The sequence below is a fragment of the Leopardus geoffroyi genome, chromosome C1, assembly GCF_018350155.1.
Source record: "Leopardus geoffroyi isolate Oge1 chromosome C1, O.geoffroyi_Oge1_pat1.0, whole genome shotgun sequence".
Classification (NCBI taxonomy): Eukaryota; Metazoa; Chordata; class Mammalia; order Carnivora; family Felidae; genus Leopardus; species Leopardus geoffroyi.
This window is the reverse complement of record NC_059328.1, coordinates 17,818,709-17,841,245: the sequence shown is the minus strand read 5'-3', so window position 1 is coordinate 17,841,245 and position 22,537 is coordinate 17,818,709. Positions and strand designations below refer to the sequence as shown.

At 39.3% G+C, this 22,537-nt stretch overlaps 1 protein-coding gene and 1 long non-coding RNA gene across 7 annotated transcripts; one reads left to right on the top strand and one right to left on the bottom strand.

The window, feature by feature from the left end:
• Positions 1–6,069: 6,069 nt before the first annotated feature.
• On the bottom strand, positions 6,070–8,930 carry LOC123599831. Its single transcript, XR_006713310.1, has 2 exons — positions 8,812–8,930; positions 6,070–6,384 (listed from the first exon to the last, which is right to left on the bottom strand). It is a non-coding gene; the product is annotated as an uncharacterized LOC123599831 (long non-coding RNA).
• An 83-nt stretch (positions 8,931–9,013) lies between these two features.
• SRSF10 (serine and arginine rich splicing factor 10) lies at positions 9,014–22,519 on the top strand. 6 transcript variants are annotated; one of them, XM_045482171.1, is made up of 7 exons: positions 9,014–9,117; positions 10,581–10,685; positions 14,245–14,348; positions 15,950–16,112; positions 16,335–16,388; positions 16,522–16,623; positions 19,980–22,519. In XM_045482171.1, the coding sequence occupies exons 1-7, from the start codon at positions 9,053–9,055 to the stop codon at positions 20,038–20,040; spliced, it is 654 nt and encodes a 217-aa protein (XP_045338127.1). In that variant the 5' UTR covers positions 9,014–9,052; the 3' UTR covers positions 20,041–22,519. The 6 variants fall into 6 exon arrangements, with proteins under 6 accessions (XP_045338127.1, XP_045338125.1, XP_045338124.1 ...); XM_045482169.1 differs by lacking the exon at positions 16,522–16,623 and having other exon boundaries at positions 16,338–16,388; XM_045482168.1 differs by lacking the exon at positions 16,522–16,623.
• The last annotated feature ends 18 nt before the right edge of the window (positions 22,520–22,537 follow it).

Here is a 22,537-nt window from a genome sequence, read left to right as displayed (position 1 = left end):
CCCTGCTCGTGCACTCTCTCTCAAAATAAATAAACATTTTTTAAAAATCACTGATGTATAGTGTATAAATTAAACCTCAAGAAAGCTGTTTTTAAAAACCACCCTGCAGGAGATTTGAAAGCAAACTACAAATCAGCAGAATATATTTGCCATGAAAATAACTGGAACAGAAGCGTCCTTACAATCAAAAGAACTCCTCAAAATCCTAAGATAAACCTTTATATCCCAATGGGGAAATGGGCAAAAGAAGAAACAGAAATAAATAAGCGGTCAATGAACGTGAGAAAAACCATCTTCGCTAGCAATCAAATAAACATGGTTTTAAGCAGTGAAAGTTTCGGGGCGCCCGGCTGGCTCAGTCGGAAGAGCGTGCTACTCTTGATCTTGAGGTCCTGAGTTCGAACTCCACGTTGGGTGTAAAGGTGACTTAAATAAGCTTTTTAAAAAATGTTTAAAAGAAAGGGAAGGAAGAGTTTTCATTTCTAAAAATGGCAACTTCTTTTTTAAGGTTCTAACCAGAGCTGGAGAGGGTGGCTGGCCCAGGCTGAGAAACCTGGGTTTCCTAGGCATCACCTCCCTTCGCAACCAGGGCTGAATTAAGTCCTCCTGCTCATGTCCCGGGTCACCCTAAATTTACATCTGTCATGCCTTCTTGTTACTGGTTACATGACTGTATCACCCAGTTAGATCTCAAAGCCCTAAGAACTGTAGCTTATTCTTCAGATATATCCCAGTGTATCCCAGCAGCACAGAGTATAAACCCCACACATATTTATTGTAAGTTTCTTGAACGAATAAGGAGGGTGAATTGGTAGAATCTTTCCAAAGCATATTTTGATCATATATATTAAGTTCTTAAAATTCATATTCTTTGACCCACCAAGTCAACACTTAGGAATGTGTCCCAACCAAAACGTACAAAACGTTGGATATGCAATGACGTTCCTCTCGCGGTGAGTTTTAATAATGAAAATTTGGGGGGAGGGTAAATGCAAAGATCCAGCATTTTACTGAATGATTAAAGTCTTTTCTATTTTTATAGCCTGGTGTTTTTCTTTAATGTGGGGAAATACACATAATATAACAATTTACCATGTTAACCATTTTAAAGTACATCAGTAGGAAGAGGTAGGGTTATTATTGTCCCACCATGGGGGTTGGGAGGAATATGTGTGGAACCCAGGTGATCTAGTTAGATCCCTCTGGACATCCCTTAACAGTTGTACTGTGAAGGGACAAGTGCTGTCACCCTGGCCTGAGAAGGGCATGGTGACCAGGAGCTCAGACCGCCACTGGGCATGCATCAGGACTTGCAGAAGCGCTAGTGAGGAAGAGGAGGAGGAGGAAGACAGAGTAGGAGTACCAGCTGTGGCCTGAGACCAGCTGCAGCTACGGGGGCTATCGTCCATCACAATAGCCTCCCTCTTCTGAGTTTTCCTCTTAGTAAGAGGCACTCATGGGACCCATAACGGAGCTGCTCCTCAGTAATGCACAGAGAAGGGGATCTGCATGGAGCAAGGCTTGAACTTTGACCGCCGTGGAAGTGTGCCACTTACGTCTCCCATCAGGGGTGACTCTACCCCCCAAAGGCTGTAGTTAGCCTGCAGTCTTGGCCACAGAGCCTTCAGGATCCACTGCAACATTTGAGCCGAGGCCATGCTCTTCCCAGGCAGACGCAACCAAAGACTGAGCACAGTGGGGATCCTAGGGCCCCGCCACTTCTGCCCAACAAAGGACCCCTCAAGGGGTGATGAGTTGGTAAAACTTTCTCAGAGCTGCGCTGCAGTATGAGGTTCTTCCTAATCAAGCTTTCTCCTTCCCCCTCTCTTTTCACAGGGTGAGATCCGGTCTGAAGACCTTCCCTGCCCTCTCTTACTCCCTTTCCCCTTTTTATTTCACAGACATTAACACCAAGTAATCTCTTGCATTTCTCACCCATCTTGGTATCTTCTACCTGGAGGACACAACAGATAACCTAACCTAGCAATTCCATTTCTAGATATTTACTCATGAGAACTGAAAACACACACACACACACACACACACACACACACACACACACACATATATAAAGACCTGTGCACAGATGTTCATGGAAGTTTCATTCATAATGGCCAGAAATAACCCAAATGTCCAGCAATTGGTGAATGGATAAACAAATTATAATACAGCCATGTGTGTTAGGGTTCTCCAGAGAAATAGAACCAATAGGATATGGGTGTTTATTTATCCATTCATTCATTCTTTTGTTCATTCATATAGAGAGACTTATTGTATGGAATTGGCTCACCTGATTACAGAGACTGAGAAATCTCAAAATCTGCAATTAGCAAACTGGAGACCTACAAGAGCCAATGTTATAAGTTCCGATCTAAGAGCCCAAGAAGACAAATGTCCTAGCTCAATCAGACAGGGAGGCAAAATTTCCTCTCATCCAATTTTTTGTTCTATTTCAGTCTTGCATTGAGTGGATAAAGGCCCGTCCACATTAGGGAGGACAATCTGCTTTACTCAGTCTATGGGATTCAAATGTTGGATGAGATCCAAACAAATAAAATCTAGAGATTTTATTAATAAAATCTAGAAAACTATAGAAAGCTTATGAAAGAAATTGAAGAAGACACAAAGAAATGGAAAAAGATTCCATGCTCCTGGATAGGAAGAACAAACATTGTTAAAATGTCGATACTACCCAAAGCAATCTACATATTCAATGCAATCACTATCAAAGTAACACCAGCATTCTTCACAGAGCTAGAACAAACAATCCTGAAATTTGTATGGAACCAGAAAAGACCCTGAATAGCCAAAGCAATCTTGAAAAAGAAAACCAAAGCAGGAGGCATCACAATCCCAGACTTCAAGCTATACTAAAAAGCTGTAATCATCAAGACAGTATGGTACTGGCACAAGAACAGACACTCAGATCAATGGAATAGAATACAGAACCCAGAAATGGACCCACAAATGGATGGCCAACTAATCTTCGACAAAGCAGGAAAGAATATCCAATGGAATAAAGACAGCCTCTTCAGCCAGTGGTGCTGGGAAAACTGGACAGCGACATGCAGAAGAATGAACCTGGACCACTTTCTTACACCAGACACAAAAATAAACTCAAAATGGATGAAAGACTTCAATGTAAGACAGGAAGCCATCAAAATCCTCGAGGAGAAAGCAGGCAAAAACCTCTTTGACCTTGGCTGCAGCAACTTCTTACTCAACACGTCTCTGGAGGCAAGGGAGACAAAAGCAAAAATGAACTACTGGGACCTCATCAAAATAAAAAGCTTCTGCACGGCGAAGGAAACAATCAGCAAAACTAAAAGGCAACCGACAGAATCGGAGAAGATATTTGCAAATGACATATCAGATAAAGGGTTAGTATCCAAAATCTACAAAGAACTTATCAAACTCAACACTCAAAAAACAAATAATCCAGTGAAGAAATGGGCAAAAGACATGAATAGACACTTCTCCAAAGACAACATCCAGATGGCCAACCGACACATGAAAAAACGCTCAACATCACTCATCATCAGGGAAATAGAAATCAAAACCACAATGAGATACCACCTTACACCTGTCAGAATGGCTAATATTCACAACTCAGGCAATAACAGATGTTGGTGAGGATGTGGAGAAAGAGGATCTCTTTTGCGTTGTTTGTGGGAATACAAGCTGGTGTAGCCACTCTAGAAAACAGTATGGAGGTTCCTCAAAAAACTAAAAATAGAACTACCCTACGACCCAGCAATTGCACTACTAGGCATTTATCCAAGGGATACAGGTGTGCTGTTTCAAAGGGACACAGGCACCCCCATGTTTATAGCAGCACTATCAACAATAGCCAAAATATGGAAAGAGCCCAAATGTCCATCGATGGATGAATGGATAAAGAAGATGTGGGATATATATACAATGGAGTATTACTCGGCAATCAAAAAGAATGAAATCTTGCTATTTGCAACTACGTGGATGGAACTGGGGGATATTATGCTAAGTGAAATTAGAGAAAGACAAAAATCATATGGCCTCACTCATATGAGGACTTTAAGAGACAAAACAGATGAGCATATGGGAAGGGAAACAAAAAGGATATAAACACAGGGAGGGGGACAAAACAGAAGAGACTCATAAATATGGAGAACAAACTGAGGGTTGCTGGAGGGATTGTGGGAGGGGGGATGGACTAAATGGGTAAAGGGCATTAAGGAATCTACTCCTGAAATCAATGCTTCACTATATGCTAACTAACTTGGATGTAAATTTTTAAAAATAAAAAATAAAGTTAAACAATAAAAAAAAAACATATAATTGAAAATCATGAGTTAAATGTCTGCTAAAACTGTAACATTCTACTATGTGAGTTTTTTTCTTTGCTTTTCTGTGAGAAAAGTGCCTGGCATTGAAGTGCTCAATAAGTGTTAGCTATCATCATCAAGATTATTTCAGGCTTCTGTTACTGGCAATTGAACCCAATTTATACTTGCTACAGCAGCTATTAAAAACTGTATTTATTGGGGCGCCTGGGTGGCTCAGTTGGTTAAGCGGCCGACTTCGGCTCAGGTCATGATCTCACGGTCCGTGAGTTTGAGCCCCGCGTCGGGCTCTGTGCTGACAGCTCAGAGCCTGGAGCCTGTTCCGGATTCTGCGTCTCCCTCTCTCTGACGCTCCCCTGTTCATGCTCTGTCTCTCCCTGTCTCAAAAATAAATAAAACGTTAAAAAAAATTTTTTTTAAACTGTATTTATTAAAACCATTTAATGGCCAGGGAAGATATTCTTTATAATCTATCTGGTGGAAAAAAAAAAAACCCATGTTATGAAACTATACAGTATGACTCCAATTTTAGCAATTAGATACATGCATAGAATGCATAAAAGTGTTAATAGTAATGAATTCTGAGTTGTAGGATCACAGGTGATATTTGTTTTCATTTTTAATACTTTTTTAAGTTTATTTATTTTATTTGTAGAGAGAGAGACAGAGAGAATCCTAAGCAGGCTCCGCACTGCCAGCACAGAGCCCGAACTCTGTGCTGTGGGGCTCGAACTCAGGAACCACGAGATCATGACCTGAGCCGAAACCAATAATCGGACACTTAAGCGACTGGAGCCACCCAGGTGCCCCTGTTTTCTTTACAGTAAAGAAATTATTTCGGAAATTAAAAAAAAAATTTTTTTAATGTTTATTTATTTTTGAGAGACAGAGAGTATGAGCAGGGGAAGGGCAGAGAGAGGGGGAGACACAGAATCTGAAGCAGGCTCCAGGCTCCAAACTGTTAGTGCAGAGCCCAATGTGGGGCTCGAACCCATGAACCTCGAGATCACGACTTGAGCTGAAGTTGGACACTCAACCGACTGAGCCCCCCAGGCGCCCCTCGGAAGTTTTTTAAATACATGCTGGACACTTATGTCCACTTATGTCCACACTTAAAATGTTATTTTAAGATATTAAAATGAGGCCAAGATATACCAAGTAATTTTTTCTTACCTTAAGCAAATTCAAGGTAGCAACCTATGTGCTAATAGGTTATCTAAGGAATATGATGAACACATGTGCATATTCACAGTGTCTTCACCCTCAGAGCAGAACTAGTGAGAGCCAGAGGTTATAAGAACCTGAACACAAGTAAATCGATAATGTGTACATAATGCGTGTGCTCCAAAATTCCCAATCCACAAATAAGGAATGTTTAAATCTTCCTCAGTCTGGGGAACTTGGCCTGTTGCCTACTCATTAGTGAGAAGGCTTATAGGAAAATCAGGCATGTCTTATGAAATAAATTTAAAAAGCATGCTTCTAATTGACTGTTTGCCCATGGAGACAGAGGCCCAGTGCTAAGCACCGTCTGTGACAATCATCAGAATTCGACGGTTATCCCAGTAAAGTTAATCTTGATATATTGACGCAAGGTTTGGGTTCTGCTGATGGAGACAGGCTCATCATTCCGAGGCCTTAGCACCTGGATTTTGTGTTTGTGAGTCTCCCTCTAGCAAATAGCACAACTCACTCAGGCATGACGTCTGTGCTATGGCCCGTAAATCAAGAAAGAGCAGTCTCAGGATCAAGGAAATTCATAGCTGTATTATTGTACGTTTTGGTCTTCTTTGTGTGGTTCTGAGAATACTACCCAAGGAAAGTGCTTTTCTGACATAAATCCCAATAAAACATAATTTCCTCAAGAAGCAGCACAGTGCTGACAGACCATTTGCCGAGATTAACGTTTGGTCTTCGGAAAAACGACCGGTCCTGGTATTGTGTGCTCGGAGTGAAATGTGGTGCTTTTATGGCAAACCGTCCACCTCAAGCTCCTGCTGGCTGAAAGACGCTGGCTTTCTCTGCTTTTCCCAACAGCATCTTTTTTTGAGGCTCCGGGATTCTAAAACACAAAAGATCAAAGGGACACTTGGTATGTGAAGCCGAAAGCAATTCCAGTTGGTAAATATTCACACCTCACCTGGTCCCATTATTTCTCAAACATTATGAGTAATGGCAGTAATGGCTAACATTTAGAACAGCCTTCATGGGCATATGCCACCTGTGCAGTTACACAGGGCACCACACTCAAAACAACCTTGCACTTGGGGGCGCCCGGGGGGCTCAGTCGGTTAAGCATCTGACTTCGGCTCAGGTCACGATCTCACAGTTTGTGGGTTCGAGCCCTGCGTCGGGCTGTGTGCTGACCGCTCAGAGCCTGCAGCCTGCTTGGGATTCTGTCTCCTCCTCTCTCTCTGCCCCTCCCCCACCCATGCTCTATCTCCATCTGTCTCTCAAAAAATGAATACATTAAAAGAAAAAAAAAACCAACCCTGCACTTGGCTTAGTGCTCCGCTATTGTCCGTCATCTTAATAATTTTTGAATATTTTTTTTCTCTACTCTTTCTTTTTAGAGAGAGAGAGAGTGTGTGTGTGTGTGCGCGCGAGGGAGGGAGAAGGGCAGAGGAAGACAGAGAATCTTAAGCAGGCTCCACAGTCAGCATGGAGCCTGATGAGGGGCTCAATCCCTTGACCTTGGGATCACCACCTGAGCCAAAATCAAGCATCAGATGCTCAATGAGCCGAGCCAGCCAGGCACCCCTTGTTTTATTTTCTATGAAAACGTTAAGTTTCATCTTTCTCAGCCTTGAATTTCCAGTATCTAGCACAATGTCTGACACATAATGCGTAATTAATAAGTGTTTTAACAAACTGTGTCCAAAGCTTCTTGGAAAACATAAGTGCAGGAAAACAATAGCTCTGCTACAGAGCAGAGCCGACCATCACCATTCTTGTCACGTAACTGCTTTGGATTGAAGCAAAAATAATGCTTTTATTGCCTTTTATAAAATAAAAGTTCATATAATCAAACAGTACTTGAGTTCCTGCTATCTGTTTGACATTATGCTACATACCAGAGGCATTTTAATAAGTGATCCCTCATCTCCAAAAATTGAGTCTGATAGAGCGAGGAGTGATTCTCAATGTCTGGTAGGGGTCCCCAGGACCCTTTCAAGGGATCAAAACTATAGTAAACATTATTTATCTTTTTCATTTGCACAGTCTTTCACAAGCAGAGAGCGGAGCTTCCCAGGGGCCACAGGATGCGTGATGAAGGGCAGTGGGCTGTGTGCTTGTGTGTTAATGCGCCCTAAAATTTCCTCTGTTTTAATTTCTTTAAAAAAAATTTTTTTTCAACGTTTATTTATTTTTGGGACAGAGAGAGACAGAGCATGAACGGGGGAGGTGCAGAGAGAGAGGGAGACACAGAATCGGAAACAGGCTCCAGGCTCTGAGCCATCAGCCCAGAGCCCGACGCGGGGCTCGAACTCACGGACCACGAGATCGTGACCTGGTTGAAGTCGGACGCTCAACCGACTGCGCCACCCAGGCGCCCCTCTCTGTTTTAATTTCTAGTTCAGTAGGGGCGCCTGGGTGGCTCAGTCAGTTAAGCGTCCCACTTCGGCTCAGGTCATGATCTCACGGTCCGTGAGTTCCAGCCCCGCATCGGGCTCTGTGCTGACTGCTCAGAGCCTGGAGCCTGTTTCAGATTCTGTGTCTCCCTCTCTCTCTGACCCTCCCCCGTTCATGCTCTGTCTCTGTCTCAAAAATAAATAAACGTTAAAAAAAAAATTAAATTCTAGTTCCGTAAATATTAGTTAACTGTAACCCACACAAACAAAACCCTTTGGGGTCTTCCATAATTTTTAAGGGCGTAAAGAGATTCTGAGACCAAAAAGTTGAAAGGACTATTGCGACACAGGCCGTTAGCAACAAGAGCTAGCTGTGGATGACAACGGAGACTAAAATGTGAGGTTTGCGGTCCAATCAAAAGGTTGAGAAGGGCCTTTGATCAAGAGGCAACAGGGTGGGCAGGTGGAAGACGGGTGTGAGAAGGGTGTGAGCGAGGGGCAGCCCTGGCACAGGCCCTCTGGGAGTGCACCCACGGCGTGCTGAAAGCCCTGGAGAGGCAGGCCCACCTCCTCTCAAGGACACACACTTCCTTCCCTTTCATACTCAATACGAGCGGCTGATCAGCAATCTAATAAAAGCCAGGACATTACTTGGACCAGACAGGAAACCGTATGGCAGTCTCTCTCAAGGCTAAGGTTTAAAACTCCGTCTAAGTTGGCAATAACTGTAAAGTTTGGCGTAGGGGTTAAAACGTCTGTTTCCTGACTTGGGGTGGAGAGGGAAAGAAAAGGAAAAACCGCTGCAAGGCAGAAAAGGGCGGGAAAATAAAGCACCAAAGGAAGAAAGAGCGGGCTTGGGGGAGGGGAAAGACACAGCTCAAGAAGCCAATGAATGAGACCGAGGCTGCCGCACGTACCCTAGCCGCCCGCCTGCGCAGGCGTACGTCGGGTGATCTCGCGGGAAAGAACCGTTGCCGGTCCAGGCGTTGCGCCCAGGTAGGAGGGGGGGGGGGGGGGGGTGGAGGCGGGAGTGAAGTCTCGCGAGAAGAGGAGGTTTCGTAGCGGAGCCCTCTGGCTGAGCGTCTGAGGATCCGCCGCCGGGTCCGCGGACGTTTTAGTGAGCCCGTTAGTGCCCCTGCCGAGACTCACGTCGCCGTCATGTCCCGCTACCTGCGCCCCCCCAACACGTCTCTGTTCGTAAGGAACGTGGCCGACGATACCAGGTATGTACGAGGAGGTACTCCGGGCCTAGCCCGGGAGGCCGCAGGCGCTTGGGGAGGACCCGTGCGGCGGCGGCGGCGCGCTGGGCCGGGGGAGGGGAAGCGCGAAGATGGCGGGTCCTGCGCGGGCTTTCGGGCCCAACTAGGCCGCGTCGCCGGCTCAACCGCCTCGTGGGAGCGAGGGCGGCGCCCCTGGTCCTCCCAGGCAGCCGCCGGGAACGCGGACCGCGTGGCGCGAGTTCGGTGCCCCTCCCCCTCCGCAGCTCGGCCTCTCTTCCTCCCCGCTTCCTCTTGGCGCGTCCAGCCCCCGCCGCGGCCGAACATCCGCTCCCCAAGGATTTGAAGTTCACGTTCCTTGGGGTACACGCCCCCTCGGCCCAGAGATTTTTTTTTTTCCCCGTAGTTAAAAAATCGCAGCGAAATAACGGGATCGGGGGAGGGGCGTTATGGCGAAGCATTCGCTACCCCTTTTTTGTCGTGTTACGTTTGTGATTTTTTTAAAACATTGGAGATGTTTAGAGAAAGAGAATGTCGAAAATTGGGAGGTAAAATTATTCCAGTAGACCCTGCGAACTAGCTCTTCTCATTTCCCGGAAATATAACTGGTCACCCTTCGAGAAGTGAGGTTTAGGAAGCATCTACCATTTGGGCCTTGATAAGCTAAGTTGGATTAATCCATTCCGTGCCTTTGTTCTCACCAATTCCCTTAATTGCTTGTAGTTGCCGTCAGAATTTTTTGGAACAGATCTTATCACAAGGAGAGACTGCGTTTTCACAATCACTCTGACACCCCCCACCCCCACCCCCAAAAGTCAGTTTTATTTTGGTAGCCTTGTGATTTACATTATTCTGTCCTAACTTTTAAGTAGGAAAGTAAGCAGTATTCTAGCGTCCAGAAAAATTCCTCCTTAGGTCATTTTGACCTTTATTATTTAAGGAGTTACATATATTTTTGTGCCTTTTATTTTTCCAACTTTTGTCTACCTCCTATTAAGTGTCTAACCCTGTCTCTATAATTTTGGGGATGAAAGTGATTGGTATTTTTCAGACTACTAATGTTGGTTTGATAGTGTTAAAAAAAAAAAAAACACACTAATACTTAATACAACCTAATGTTACTGTACCCTCTACAAAAAATTAAAAGATGTGGTTAGAAACAATAGGTAAACTGTGACCAAGTTTCCTTAGATGTGTTTTCCTGTTACAATGTAAAATAGTAATGGGTTTTATTACAAACTGCATTATCTTCCAGAATCTTGGATCTTAGCTTTCCTTTGTTTTTTGTATGTTCTTAAAGTTGGCTCTTGATGTTGAGATTTAGAAAGCTTGTCTGTTCCAGGTAACCCAGGGATACATCACAGTCCCTTTCGTTAAATGACAGATTACAGAAAGTTACCTATTTCTTACAGAGACATTCTTTTAAGGGAGTGAACATAAAAATTGGGGGTCTTTTTATGATGTTTTAGGTCCGAAGATTTACGACGAGAATTTGGTCGTTATGGTCCTATAGTTGATGTGTATGTTCCACTTGATTTCTACACGCGTCGTCCAAGAGGATTTGCTTATGTTCAATATCCTTTCTTCAGATGGCTGATTAGTGAGGGGTGTTGAAGTTTGAAATTCAAGTTTATGTAAGAGGTAACATCTAAAAAGTAGTTTACTTTTGTCCTCTAATAATAAATGTTTTGTCTTCAAATTTTTGAAAATTAATTATGACTCACACATTGCTCTTAATTATTTCTTAAAGTTAATCCAAAAATAATAAAATATTTAAATTCCCATTCATGCTGCTGAAACTCAAATCAATGATTATAATATGTGATTTAAATTTGAATACACTCTGGTTGCTACCACCTTTAATGTAAGTCAAAAGTTAATATGTTCTTGTGCTTAGCAATTAAAGTTTGGTATTGTCTGTTAATTTGAATCACTTGATCAAAAACAAATTGTATAACAATGAGGTAAACTTCTTTAATATTGTCCCCTAATTTGCTGTCCTCTGTTGTTACCTCAGAGAATGTAAAGCTGTACAGTTATGGCGACCCCAAAGAGAAAGCATGAAAGAACCTTTAGAGTAGAATTCAACACTTAAGGCAAGTAGACAAGCCAAAGACCTCTTAAGGATCAGGCTTGAAGAGAAGGGAGAGTTTGGGAAAAGAAAAAATAAAGAAAAGCTGGAAGAAGGACAAGCCTAATGGGAGACAAAGCCTCGCTTTATCTACAAAAGGGGGAAAAGGTTGTTTTTCAAAGTTAAAGATAAAGCCATCTGTCATATTTGGCCAAGCATCTCATGACAAGTCCTTCTGACAAGCACTTAAAGAGTTAAAGGTCAAGATGAAGTTGAATGATGGCCAAGATTAAAGGAGTCATACCTGATGTATCCTACAGAATAACTATTTTCTTTTTTTTTTTTTTTTTTTTTTTTTTTTTTAATGTTTGTAAGCAGTTAATTTTCAAAACTATTCTGGTTTGGTCTAGTGACAAAACCTGTAACTTGATTTATGTGGGCCTTTGATGTTGTGATTGTGGTCTTGTATAAATGCACTTTCTCTTAGATTGTCAAGTTAAAGTGTATCAGGATATAATGTTGTTAAGCTTAAATTCAGCATATTTTTGTTTTGGGCCATATGGTCAGATGCCATAGAGTAATAGGCAATGCTCTTTGGAGTAGCATGAGGTTCTAGGGTCAGGCTAACTCCACAGAGCCGTGCTTAAAGGGAGACAGGTGCTTGCACTGGGACCTCCTTAGAAACAACTCTGGTGGTCTTGTAAGGTCAAATCCACTGGAGATACTACCTGTTTAGAGATTTTAAAGTGGCTGCTATGGGCACACACATACTCTTGACTTCTAAACTTAGCTCTGTGAAGTCTGCTGGTCCTGCACTGCTTTAGCACATAGGATCAGTTGGCTCTGAGTGGATTGCAGAAGGCCTTATCCCTGCTATAGGTACCTAATCAGGACCTATGGGAAGTCATTCCCTGACCCAGAGTTTTAGGTGACATTACTTCCTTCAGTGAGACAGCAAGGGTTTGGGCTGTGGGTGTCAGACTAGGAAAAGTTCTTCCTGTTAAATTCATTGGGTCTCTTGAAACTTAGCAGGGGCCCTAGTGAGACTTAGGGGAAATGCTGAAAGCTGCTGTTTCTACAAAGCTAATGATCAAGGACAGTTGGGGGGATTGGTTGCAAAGTTCTGTTACAGAGAGGATAAGAGCTATATTTGGCTTGGTTTTTTGTTTGTCTATTTTTAAAAGGCGATGCTTTCTGGCTTACAATGCTGACCTGCTTTTACTTGGTTTGGGGTGGCCTGGGAACCAGGATCAACACTAGTTTGCCTCAAGAGTATGTGATACTTGAGCTAGAAGAGAGTTGTCATCTAAAGGAGGATCATGTATTTTATATACACAAAGTCTTTCTATGGTCTTAAAATAGTTAAAAAGAAGTGGGTCTCAGGATTTTGGAAAGATCCCAAGTACAGATTTCTCCATAACTAGCATCAGAGTGATATTTGACACTTCCCAATTAGGCTTCTCTTTTGTATATAGTAAAACTTTGCCATGGTTGATTCAGCTCAGGATTCTGTTTTTGAGGGTAGACCCAAAGAATGATTTAGATTTACTCTCAATAATTTTTACACTTTTTAATTTTATCCTTTAGAAAGTAATTGTATTCTGCATCCTGGGGTAATAAATAAAGTGGTATACATGTTAAGCCAGCTTACTCTTTTTAATATTTTAGAGCCCAAATGCATTAACCTTGACAGGTGTTGAATTATAATAGTACTCAAGGTTCTGAACTCCCTATCAACCTTTTTCGTTTCTTGTTGAAAGTCCTATGACTTAGACTTGGGAAAACCTCACCTCCTTTAACATATACATAATATATTCGGGAAGAGAGACCTGGGAACAGGCAATGGTCCTTAATTCCTTTCAGAATGAAAAATAGGAAATCTGGTGAGGTAGACGTTTTAGTACTTGAAATAAACAGATATTAGTATCAGTCTTGGAGAGAGTATGTCTCATCAGCACTGTTTTTTAATCAGCCTAAGATCTACACTCTTTGTCTCTCAAGTTTGAGAAATATAAATGGACACGTTAGAATAGTGATTTTTAGGATAGAATGAAAATCTACACTCCAACTTAACCTAGGTCCCTTTCCAGAGCTTTTATATCAAACACTGCTCTGATTTGCTTGGCTTCCGTCAGAATGGTGGTTTTAGGAAAGGAGCTAAATTTGGACAGAATAACTTTGTAAAGCCAAGAGTTGTCATAGTACTATTGCTGACAAGGAGGGAAGAGGGCAAGGCAGATTCTCCAGTCAGGGTACCAGCAGTTCCTGGGTCAGGTTTATAAATGTTACCTTGAAGTTTCTCAGGTTGAAAACCAGTCCCAAATTCACTTCTTTGCAGTAAGCTATATGTTTAGTATTATGGTTAGGGCTTTTCAGTCTAGGAATCTTTAGAAATGGTCTGTTATTTCTTGACCGCATGCTTTTATAGTCTTTGCATGGGTGTAATATGCTTTTGGTGTAGCGATGTCTTGACGATTGATTGATTGATTCTATCTTGTTATCCTCAAATGGATAGCATACCAATCTTTCCTGTATAGTATAAGGGAGACAGCTATGTGAAATAATAGTGTTAGATATATCTGAGAAAAACAGCAAAATAAATTTGAAGTTAATTCTTTTGTAAGGTAAGGTATATTATGCTTGCTTACACAAGAACTATTGGCATTTTCTTTTTTTCTTTGAAACAAAAACATGAAAAGTGGTTTTGGTTTTAAGAAATTTTTGTTTTAGCATACAACAGAAGTGACATTTGTTTTTTGTTTTCTAAAACTTAAAACTCAGGAAAATTTTTTGATAGGATTACTTGGTAGTTCAGCTATAACAGATCTTATTTTAATAATTTTATATATTCACATGTGTTTTCAAATGTATGCTGTAGGAAATCACAAGTGCTTTAATGCTGTCAAGTATCTGTAGCTGAATTAACCAACCTAAGTTAAGTGAGATCTGGATGATTTTCTAGAATAATGTTGAGAGATTGTGAAATATTCCAGACTTACCATCTGAATGTTCACTCGTTATCAAAGTATGCAAAACTTCCCAAGCCCCTTAACATTTAGCACATTTGAGGATGTACGTGATGCCGAAGACGCTTTACATAATTTGGACAGAAAATGGATTTGTGGACGCCAAATTGAAATACAGTTTGCACAGGGGGATCGGAAGAGTAAGTACCCTTATGCCTATTATACGTATAATACGTCATTTTTAAAACAGTGCGTTGATGTTTCTTATTGGAAGTATTTGCAATTTGTCTTATTTAAAATCTAAAAAGATCTTGAAAAGATAGAGTAACTCAGATACTTTGCAGAAAGGTAGAATGTGAAAATCAGAATGACAGAAATTGGACTCTGGCATGGTTAATATTCTGGGGATGGAATTAAAAGGGAAATAATTTGGAAAGTATTAGGTCTTTTCAGCCATTTCTCTTCATACAGATTTTCAAGGTATAATTGGGTATTGTTGTTTGTTTTATTTTATTTTTTTTTTTAATGTTAATTTTATTTTTGTAACAAAGAGAGCACAAGCAGGGTAGGGGCAGAGAGAGAGGGAGACACAGAATCCGAAACAGGCTGTGTGTCATCTGTGCTGACAGCTCAAAGCCTGTTGTGGGGCTTGAACCTATGAGCCATGAAATCATGACCTGAGCCGAAGTCGGACACTTAACCAACTGATATACCGGCACCCTGGTATAATTGGGTATTTGTGTAGGTGTGTGGCTGTGGAAATGAACAGATAGAATTAAACAGATGATTACGGAATTACTAGAATCCGTTTTATATTAGTATGTGGTTTTATTATGCAGGCATGTACTAGGTGTTAGCTGCATGCTAATGAGGCTGGAGTACAGGCTTCAGAGTCAGGTAGACCAGGGTTTAAATTTTGGCTCAACCATTTTGTTACCTTAGGCAAGATAGTAAAAGAGATGAAGGTGCCTGGGTGGCTCAGTCGGTTAAGTGTCTGACTTTGACTTTGGGGCTCTCTGCGCCACCCCCCCCCCCCCAAATAAACGTTGAAAAAAAATTGTTTTAAGTTAGAGGTGAAAATAGCTGCTGAAGAGAGGAGCGCTCAGACACAGGCTATAATTCTCTGGCTCTTGGGTTGGGTGATGGGTCCTTCAGTATTCACTGTGTTATTTACTTAAACGCACATATGCATTTAGTATCCGTTTCATAGAATTGAATGAGATAACAGGAATTTGAGGACTGTCCAGGGAGGGGTGTGGGTGGGTCTAAGGCATCCAATAAATGTTCACTCTTTTCTACTTTTGTTGTGATCTCAGAACCCTATATCCATATGTTACTGCATTTTGATGCTAAAGCATTGTCCATAGGTTACCAATAAGTATTTTGTCGTTGTTAATTGTGTTTCTAATAAATGAAAAACACGCAAAGTAATTCCAAATTAGTATATGGTTCAAAGTCATTTTGTATTTTAATTTGGAATTTTTTTTAAATATGGTAAATTTCCTCAATGTTGAAATAGTTGGCATATTTTTAGACAAGCTAGATGGTGAAAGGTCTCTGAAAGAAAACAGTTGGGAAGATATTTGAGAGTATCATTTTTAACCTAAAACAGTATTCTTATAGACTTCCTTGGAAACAAATACCTTTTCCAAGATTAATAGTCTCACATTTAACCTTGACACAGATTGGGGGTATAAGGGAAGAGAATGCAGACATTTTCCCTATAATTTGAAGACTTAAAATACTAGGTTAGGTTTCAAATATCTCTGTTTTCTAAATCTCCGTTCTGTGTGTTTCATAGCTCCAAATCAAATGAAAGCCAAGGAAGGGAGGAATGTGTACAGTTCTTCACGCTATGATGATTATGACAGATACAGACGTTCTAGAAGCCGAAGTTATGAAAGAAGAAGATCAAGAAGCCGGTCCTTTGATTACAACTATAGAAGATCTTATAGTCCTAGAAAGTAAGTTTGATGTGTAGTACAGTAATCTGTCAGAAAAGATTTGTTAACTTTTAATTTTTTTTATCTTTTTGTACACTTTAATTATATACATTGTATGCTTCATTGAGACTAAAATTATTTTAGTGCTTTATTTTAAAAGTTTTATGGTTCAATTTTTTTAATTAGAAACTTGAGTGTAAATAGACATTTGTCACTGTTTGCTTTTTCTGATGTACTTTTTAGCAGTAGACCGGCTGGAAGACCACGGCGTAGCAGAAGCCATTCCGACAATGATAGGTAAATAACTTTGCTTTGAAAACGACTTCTACATTTTTCAATTTCAGAGTGAACTTTTGCTCTAAAAATAACAAATTTGATTAACATAGAATCTAATTTTTACTCTAATTGTATCTCTCCTCTGTTTTGAAAGATTCAAACACCGAAATCGATCTTTTTCAAGATCTAAATCCAATTCAAGATCACGGTCCAAGTCCCAGCCCAAGAAAGAAATGAAGGCTAAATCACGTTCTAGGTCTGCATCTCACACCAAAACTAGAGGCACCTCTAAAACAGATTCCAAAACATATTATAAGTCTGGCTCAAGATATGAAAAGGAATCAAGGAAAAAAGAACCACCTAGATCCAAATCTCAGTCAAGATCACAATCTAGGTCTAGGTCAAAATCTAGATCAAGGTCTTGGACTAGTCCTAAGTCCAGTGGCCACTGATAGTATAAACCTTGATATTTTTAGGCATGTATCATTCATTTACTCATAGTTTGGTTTACTTAAATTATCAGGAATACAATGTTGCAATGATGCTTAAAAAAACACTTGTCAGTTTTCCCTGTACCAGGCAAATGGTTATAATTAAAATGATATGCTGTTGAGAAGCCACTCTTAAGAGTCCAGTTTGTTTAATGTTATGGGCAGCTACCAATTTGTGGTGTCTCTGTATATTTTTGTAAAGATTCTCATTTTTTATGCTTGAAGTATTGGTGAAAAGATGTTGGTTGACCATAATTTGCAACATTGTCTTATTAAAAATAAACTTTCATATCCATATTTGGTAGAACTGTTAACCTAGAAATGTAGCTTGCTAATAAGATAGAATGATACAAAAGTGAGTTGTAGCCACAGTACAACACTGACTGATCAGACACATTTAGGTTCAGGGTGGACCTTTTTGTCTTGTTGAGATGTTTAGGCCCGTGATAATAATAGTTAATTTATGACAGCGTGGAATAGTTCTTTTGTTAACCCCACTGTCTTGGGGAATGATGCCAACTGGGTTAAGTAGGATTTGGGGGACGATTGAGTGTTTTGACTGAAACATGGAGCCTTCACTGCTTTTTTCTGTTTTCTATGAAGAGTTGGAACATATAAACACGGGAAGAACTCAAACCTTAAAATTTGAGCAGGACAATGATGGCAGAAATAATTTCAAGGGAAAAAAAATGCTCTCATGTAGTTACTCTAAACTTTAAGGAGCATTGTTGGTCGTATTGCTTAGTTTTCTTACTGCTGTTAAAAAAAGCAGCAAGTAAATTGTTTCAAAGTAGGTTTTGTTTATGCATATGCATAGTGTACAACTGAATTTTGATGCTTCTAGCACTCGGTCTGTGCGTTTGTATCAAAATTTGCCTGCTACTTTATGAAGGAGGCTTGTTCTTCACACTTCAGTTTATTTCATGTGAGGCAAGTTGAAGGAGAACACTCCCACTCTAGGTGATTCTGTGGTGCCATGAAATTTAAAATATTTTGGAAAAAGAATTTTCAGTAGGAATCTCATCTCTTTGAGTTTGATTATCAATGTAGTACCTGGCAGTACCTGACTAAAACAAAACAAAACAACAAAAAAAAACCAATACCCTAACCATTTATAATTTTTAGCATTTCTCTGAGAGATCTTTTGGGGACAATAAAAGGGACATGTCCAATCTCATTTCAGAATAAAAGCTAGCATCTTTAAAATTTTAGATTGCTTGCTTGCAGGTATAAGTAAATATTGTGGGGAAACGATTCCTTTTAGAGGATTACTTTTTTTGATTTTGGTTTTAGTAATATAGGCCTTGCCTGTAAAGAACAAAAGATGGTTTTTAAATACTGTTTGTGGAATGTGTTTAAAGGATTGATTCTAGAACCTTTGTATATTTGATAGTATTTCTAACTTTCATTTCTTTACTGTTTGCAGTTAATGTTCATGTTCTGCTATGCAATCATTTATATGCACGTTTCTTTAATTTTTTAGATTTTCCTGGATGTATAGTTTAAACAACAAAAAGTCTATTTAAAACTGTAGCAGTAGTTTGCAGTTCTAGCAAAGAGGAAAGTTGTGGGGTTAAACTTTGTATTTTCTTTCTTATAGAAGCTTCTAAAAAGGTATTTTTATATGTTCTTTTTAACAAATATTGTGTACAACCTTTAAAACATCAATGTTTGGATCAAAACAAGACCCAGCTTATTTTCTGCTTGCTGTAAATTAAGCAAACATGCTATAATAAAAACAAAATGAAGGAAATAATGATTAACTGGAATTATTATAGTTTTGAATGAGATTCTAAAATAACAGTGGAAACAATCCTTTGTAGATTTAGGAATATTTTTAATCACAGTGTTGCACTAGGCACAACTAACTTTTACTTTGGAAATGATAGAACTTGCCAGAAAGGTACATCTTTTATATACTACTTAAAAATTCCTTATGTAATGTCAAAGTTGTTTCATGATTGCTTATTAAGCCCCTTGGGTTAAATAACTTAGAGATTATTGGTAGTATTAAGTGTTAAAATGAAATTTGAGTCAGCTAAATTGTAAGTTTATATTTTCATTATTGAATGGACCAATAATTCTGCTCTTCCTTGTCCTAAACAAGATGCGTTGGGCCTTATATTAATGGCTTGATTTTAAATATGTTTGCATTGAATGTCAGTGAGCAGTTAGTATATTAAGTGATAACCACGTTGGGGAACTGATTTAGGTGTTTTCTGGTTTGAGTTCTAGCTACTTATAATGACAACGATAGCCGATACTTAGCATTTATGATGTGCCAGACACACTACTAAAAATTTTGTGTTAACTCATTTATTTTTCACAAAACCCTTTGAGAAAGATATTGATTTACCCCATATCATAGATAAGGAAATCGAGATACAAAGAAAAGGCTGTAAAAAAGGCAGATCGAAGCTTTGAGCCCAGGCCTGGTCCTTCGTGATTTTTTTTTCTTTTTAATGGACTGTAATTTGAGAGAGATAGATTGAGGAGGTGGATAGCCCATTGAAACTGTTCTGTCTTTGTGTAGAAATAGAAGGCCTGATGATTTCATTTTTATTTTTTATTTGTGTCACTTAAAATGACTCACATGGTTTCCTTTAGAACTTTTTGTTACTCCTAAAGTGACCTACCTAATGAGCTTCAGAAGGACTAAATTATAGTTGAACCCATGATAGGATCCTGCTCATAGTTGATGAGGATCCTTACACAGTGCTTTAATTTTGGGCTACTTAGTTCCACAGTTCTGGAGTATCTACTGTGTGTCTGGCACTGTTGTCACTATTAGAGTAGATCATATCAAGACGCAGTGAGGACTGACACTTCACCTCTCTTTTTACTTAAGATCTCTCTGCATTTTGTTCTGTTTTGTTTTGTTTTGAAGCCAAGTAAGCAAGAAGAAAAATGACAGATAATGCTTCAGTGAGAAAGGAAAGGTGCTACATAGAGTATGAGCTGTTAAGTTTACAACCCAGGGAAAAGACCTGGGAACTATTGTACTATTCTCTTGCAAATTTGGCCCAGTAAGCTGCTACATCCAGTTCAACTAACAAAATCCTGTATACCACAGAGAAGAATAAAGAAAACCAAACTGACAAACATCCTTCTTTTATTTAAGACCAAACTGCAGCTGGAATACCCAGTACAGTTCTGCTTACTACACTTCAAGAAAGATCTGAGAAAGCGGAAAAAGAACCAAAGAAGGGCAGTTCAAGCGACCAAAGGGTGGGTGGAAGGTGCTGCAGTATGAATACTGTACGAATATTTTGACTCTGGTCTGAAAAGATAAAAGAATGTTATCGAAACTACATGGAATAATTGAAGTCCCTTCAAGTTTGAAAGTAAGCATTTTAGGACAAATAAAAAGAAATTCAACTTTGTACTTGTGGAAACTAATCCCTAAATCTGAATAGGTTTATATTGATTCGTGGGTAACAGGTCCATAATAAACTATTGGAAACTAGGATGTTTGAATATCAAGGAAGACAGCCATAGTCTCTTACAGTGCCTCTATTGGTCTGTCTCAAACTGAATTGGGTGAGAAAAGGTATGGTCCAATATAAACTTTTTCTTGGTTATCTCTTAAAGTCAGTTCCATTTTCGCTATTGGCAAATCTTGCCTTTGTTTATTCCAGTGCCAGTGTTTTTCTGCTTAATGGTTTGCTTTGTTGGCATCTGAGTTTATTTACTTGTATGCCATGTGCAGTTTACATCTTACACTCTCTTTTCCAGATAAATTCCAATTAGAATACTTGACATCTAGCTAAGAGGGTCCATCTCTTCTCACCTCTGTCCTAAGTCAGTATATTCAGCAAACATTTATTTACTGAGCCCTTACTGTGGGCAAAAATTGTCCTGGGTAATCGGGGAGAAAAATAGAGAAAATTGACTTAATAAATACCTACTGAGCACAATCTAGTCAATCATTACAGTATGGCCTCATTGTTTTGAGGTGTATTTTTCGTAACGATATTTTACACCATTCATATCTTAATGTAATTATAAAACCCAGAATACTATCAATGATCATTTTGTGGTTATCTGCCATTTAAAAGTATCCAGTATTTCTGTTTGCATCCCATTAATACAAATAATGAAAAAATGATGTTTTAATCTGTAATAAACTGATTCATTGTGCAGTGACTGTAATATACTAGAGTTATATTAAATTGTTAACTCTGCCTCCTCAAACACACATTAGGAAATAATCCCAAAAATAAGTAACTTTGCATTAGATCTAAAGGAGACTCTGGGTGCTATAATTAGATTATTTTGAGGCAGACAGAGAGCTGTTATCCCAACTGATTTAGTGTGTTCTGTAATTGAGAAAATGTTCACCAGATTATACTTTTTAGTGATTTACTTGTACATTTTATAGGGGACATGTTCTGTGTATAGTGAATAAATAACTTTTATAGTATCACAAAAATGTTTTGGATTCCTTAGTTCCTTATTAGGATATTAAGTTTGTTTATACATTGATTCTTCCATCACTCATACTTGATTTTTGTCATTTCTGCCACATTATTTTAAGTTGTTCGTGTGAAGTTCTTCATCTAAAAGTATGGAAGTGTTTAAGCCTTTACAAAAAAAAAATTTGAAAGTTGCAGAATATACATAACGGTTGGAGATATGAAATGTAGGTATTTTTATCCGTTTGATTAAAAAATTTTTTTTCAAACTTGCCTAAGATCACACAGCAAGTAAGTGGCAGATCCTGTGTTAGAGTTAACGGTTTTTTCATTTGGTTCCTGTTTTGTGCCTTTTTTTTTAAATCAAATGGAAGATTTTTTATAACTTACTAAAATTAATATAATGGAATCTAGAGTTCATGCAGAGGGAAGATTTAATAGATTTATGAAAAAGACTTAATATCAAAAAGTATTTTGTTTGTACTTTGTGGATGAAAAAGAGGTTAAATGTAACCCAAGATCTCAAGCTATTGTGACTCAGGCTCTCCATTCTGGCTTTCCAAATTTCAGTTGCATTGTATTGCATTTTGACCATATTCTTGTTTACAAAATCCTGAGATACTTTGAAAGGAGGAGGCTGTGATTTGAGACAGCACAATGATAGTGGAGGAATAATCTTAATGGCATTTCTACCAGGTCAGAGCTTTTAGGAACAAACTGTTGTCATTGATAAATGAAGTAAGCAACCTACTTGTTTTCGTTCAACTATTGACATAGTTACTATAGAAAAATTTCCTTCTCCAGGGTTTTTGTCTCTGCCCCTTCCTCCAACAGTGTTGGTTATTATGTTTATTGCATTGTGTTTCTGTGTATTCCTAACGGCTGTTTCACCCTTATTAAAGTGGGAATCTTTATTTGGAATAAAAAGCAAGGCATGTAAATTCCTTTCATTGATAATTGACAGAGTAGTTTGTAAAGAAGTAAAAGGCCTTTGTGTCTAGTTTTTGTAGATCCACATCTCTTTGAATGCTAGAGAGTGAAATAAACAACTGGTCTAGGAGCCAAACAATTTGGGGTTTCCCCCCCCCCCCCCTTTCTCTTTTCCTTAGGTTTAACTCTGCCCTCCAGGTTTGTGGCTGGGTGGGCTTTCCTCATTTGAGTAGGAGGATTTAGAGATGTACTTTGTCCCTCCTGTTTTGCAAAGTAATTGCCAATGAGAATGCAATTAAAGAAACCAGAAAACTTACCCAAACCTTCAGTTTTT

Bases quoted from the DNA above. Each gene is read 5' to 3' on its own strand.
- SRSF10 (XM_045482166.1), top strand. From the start codon at position 9,053: ATGTCCCGCTACCTGCGCCCCCCCAACACGTCTCTGTTCGTAAGGAAC. The intron at 10,686-14,244 runs ATATCCTTTCTT...AACATTTAGCAC, and splicing joins AGAGGATTTGCTTATGTTCA to ATTTGAGGATGTACGTGATG. The intron at 16,113-16,334 runs GTAAGTTTGATG...TGTACTTTTTAG, and splicing joins AGATCTTATAGTCCTAGAAA to CAGTAGACCGGCTGGAAGAC.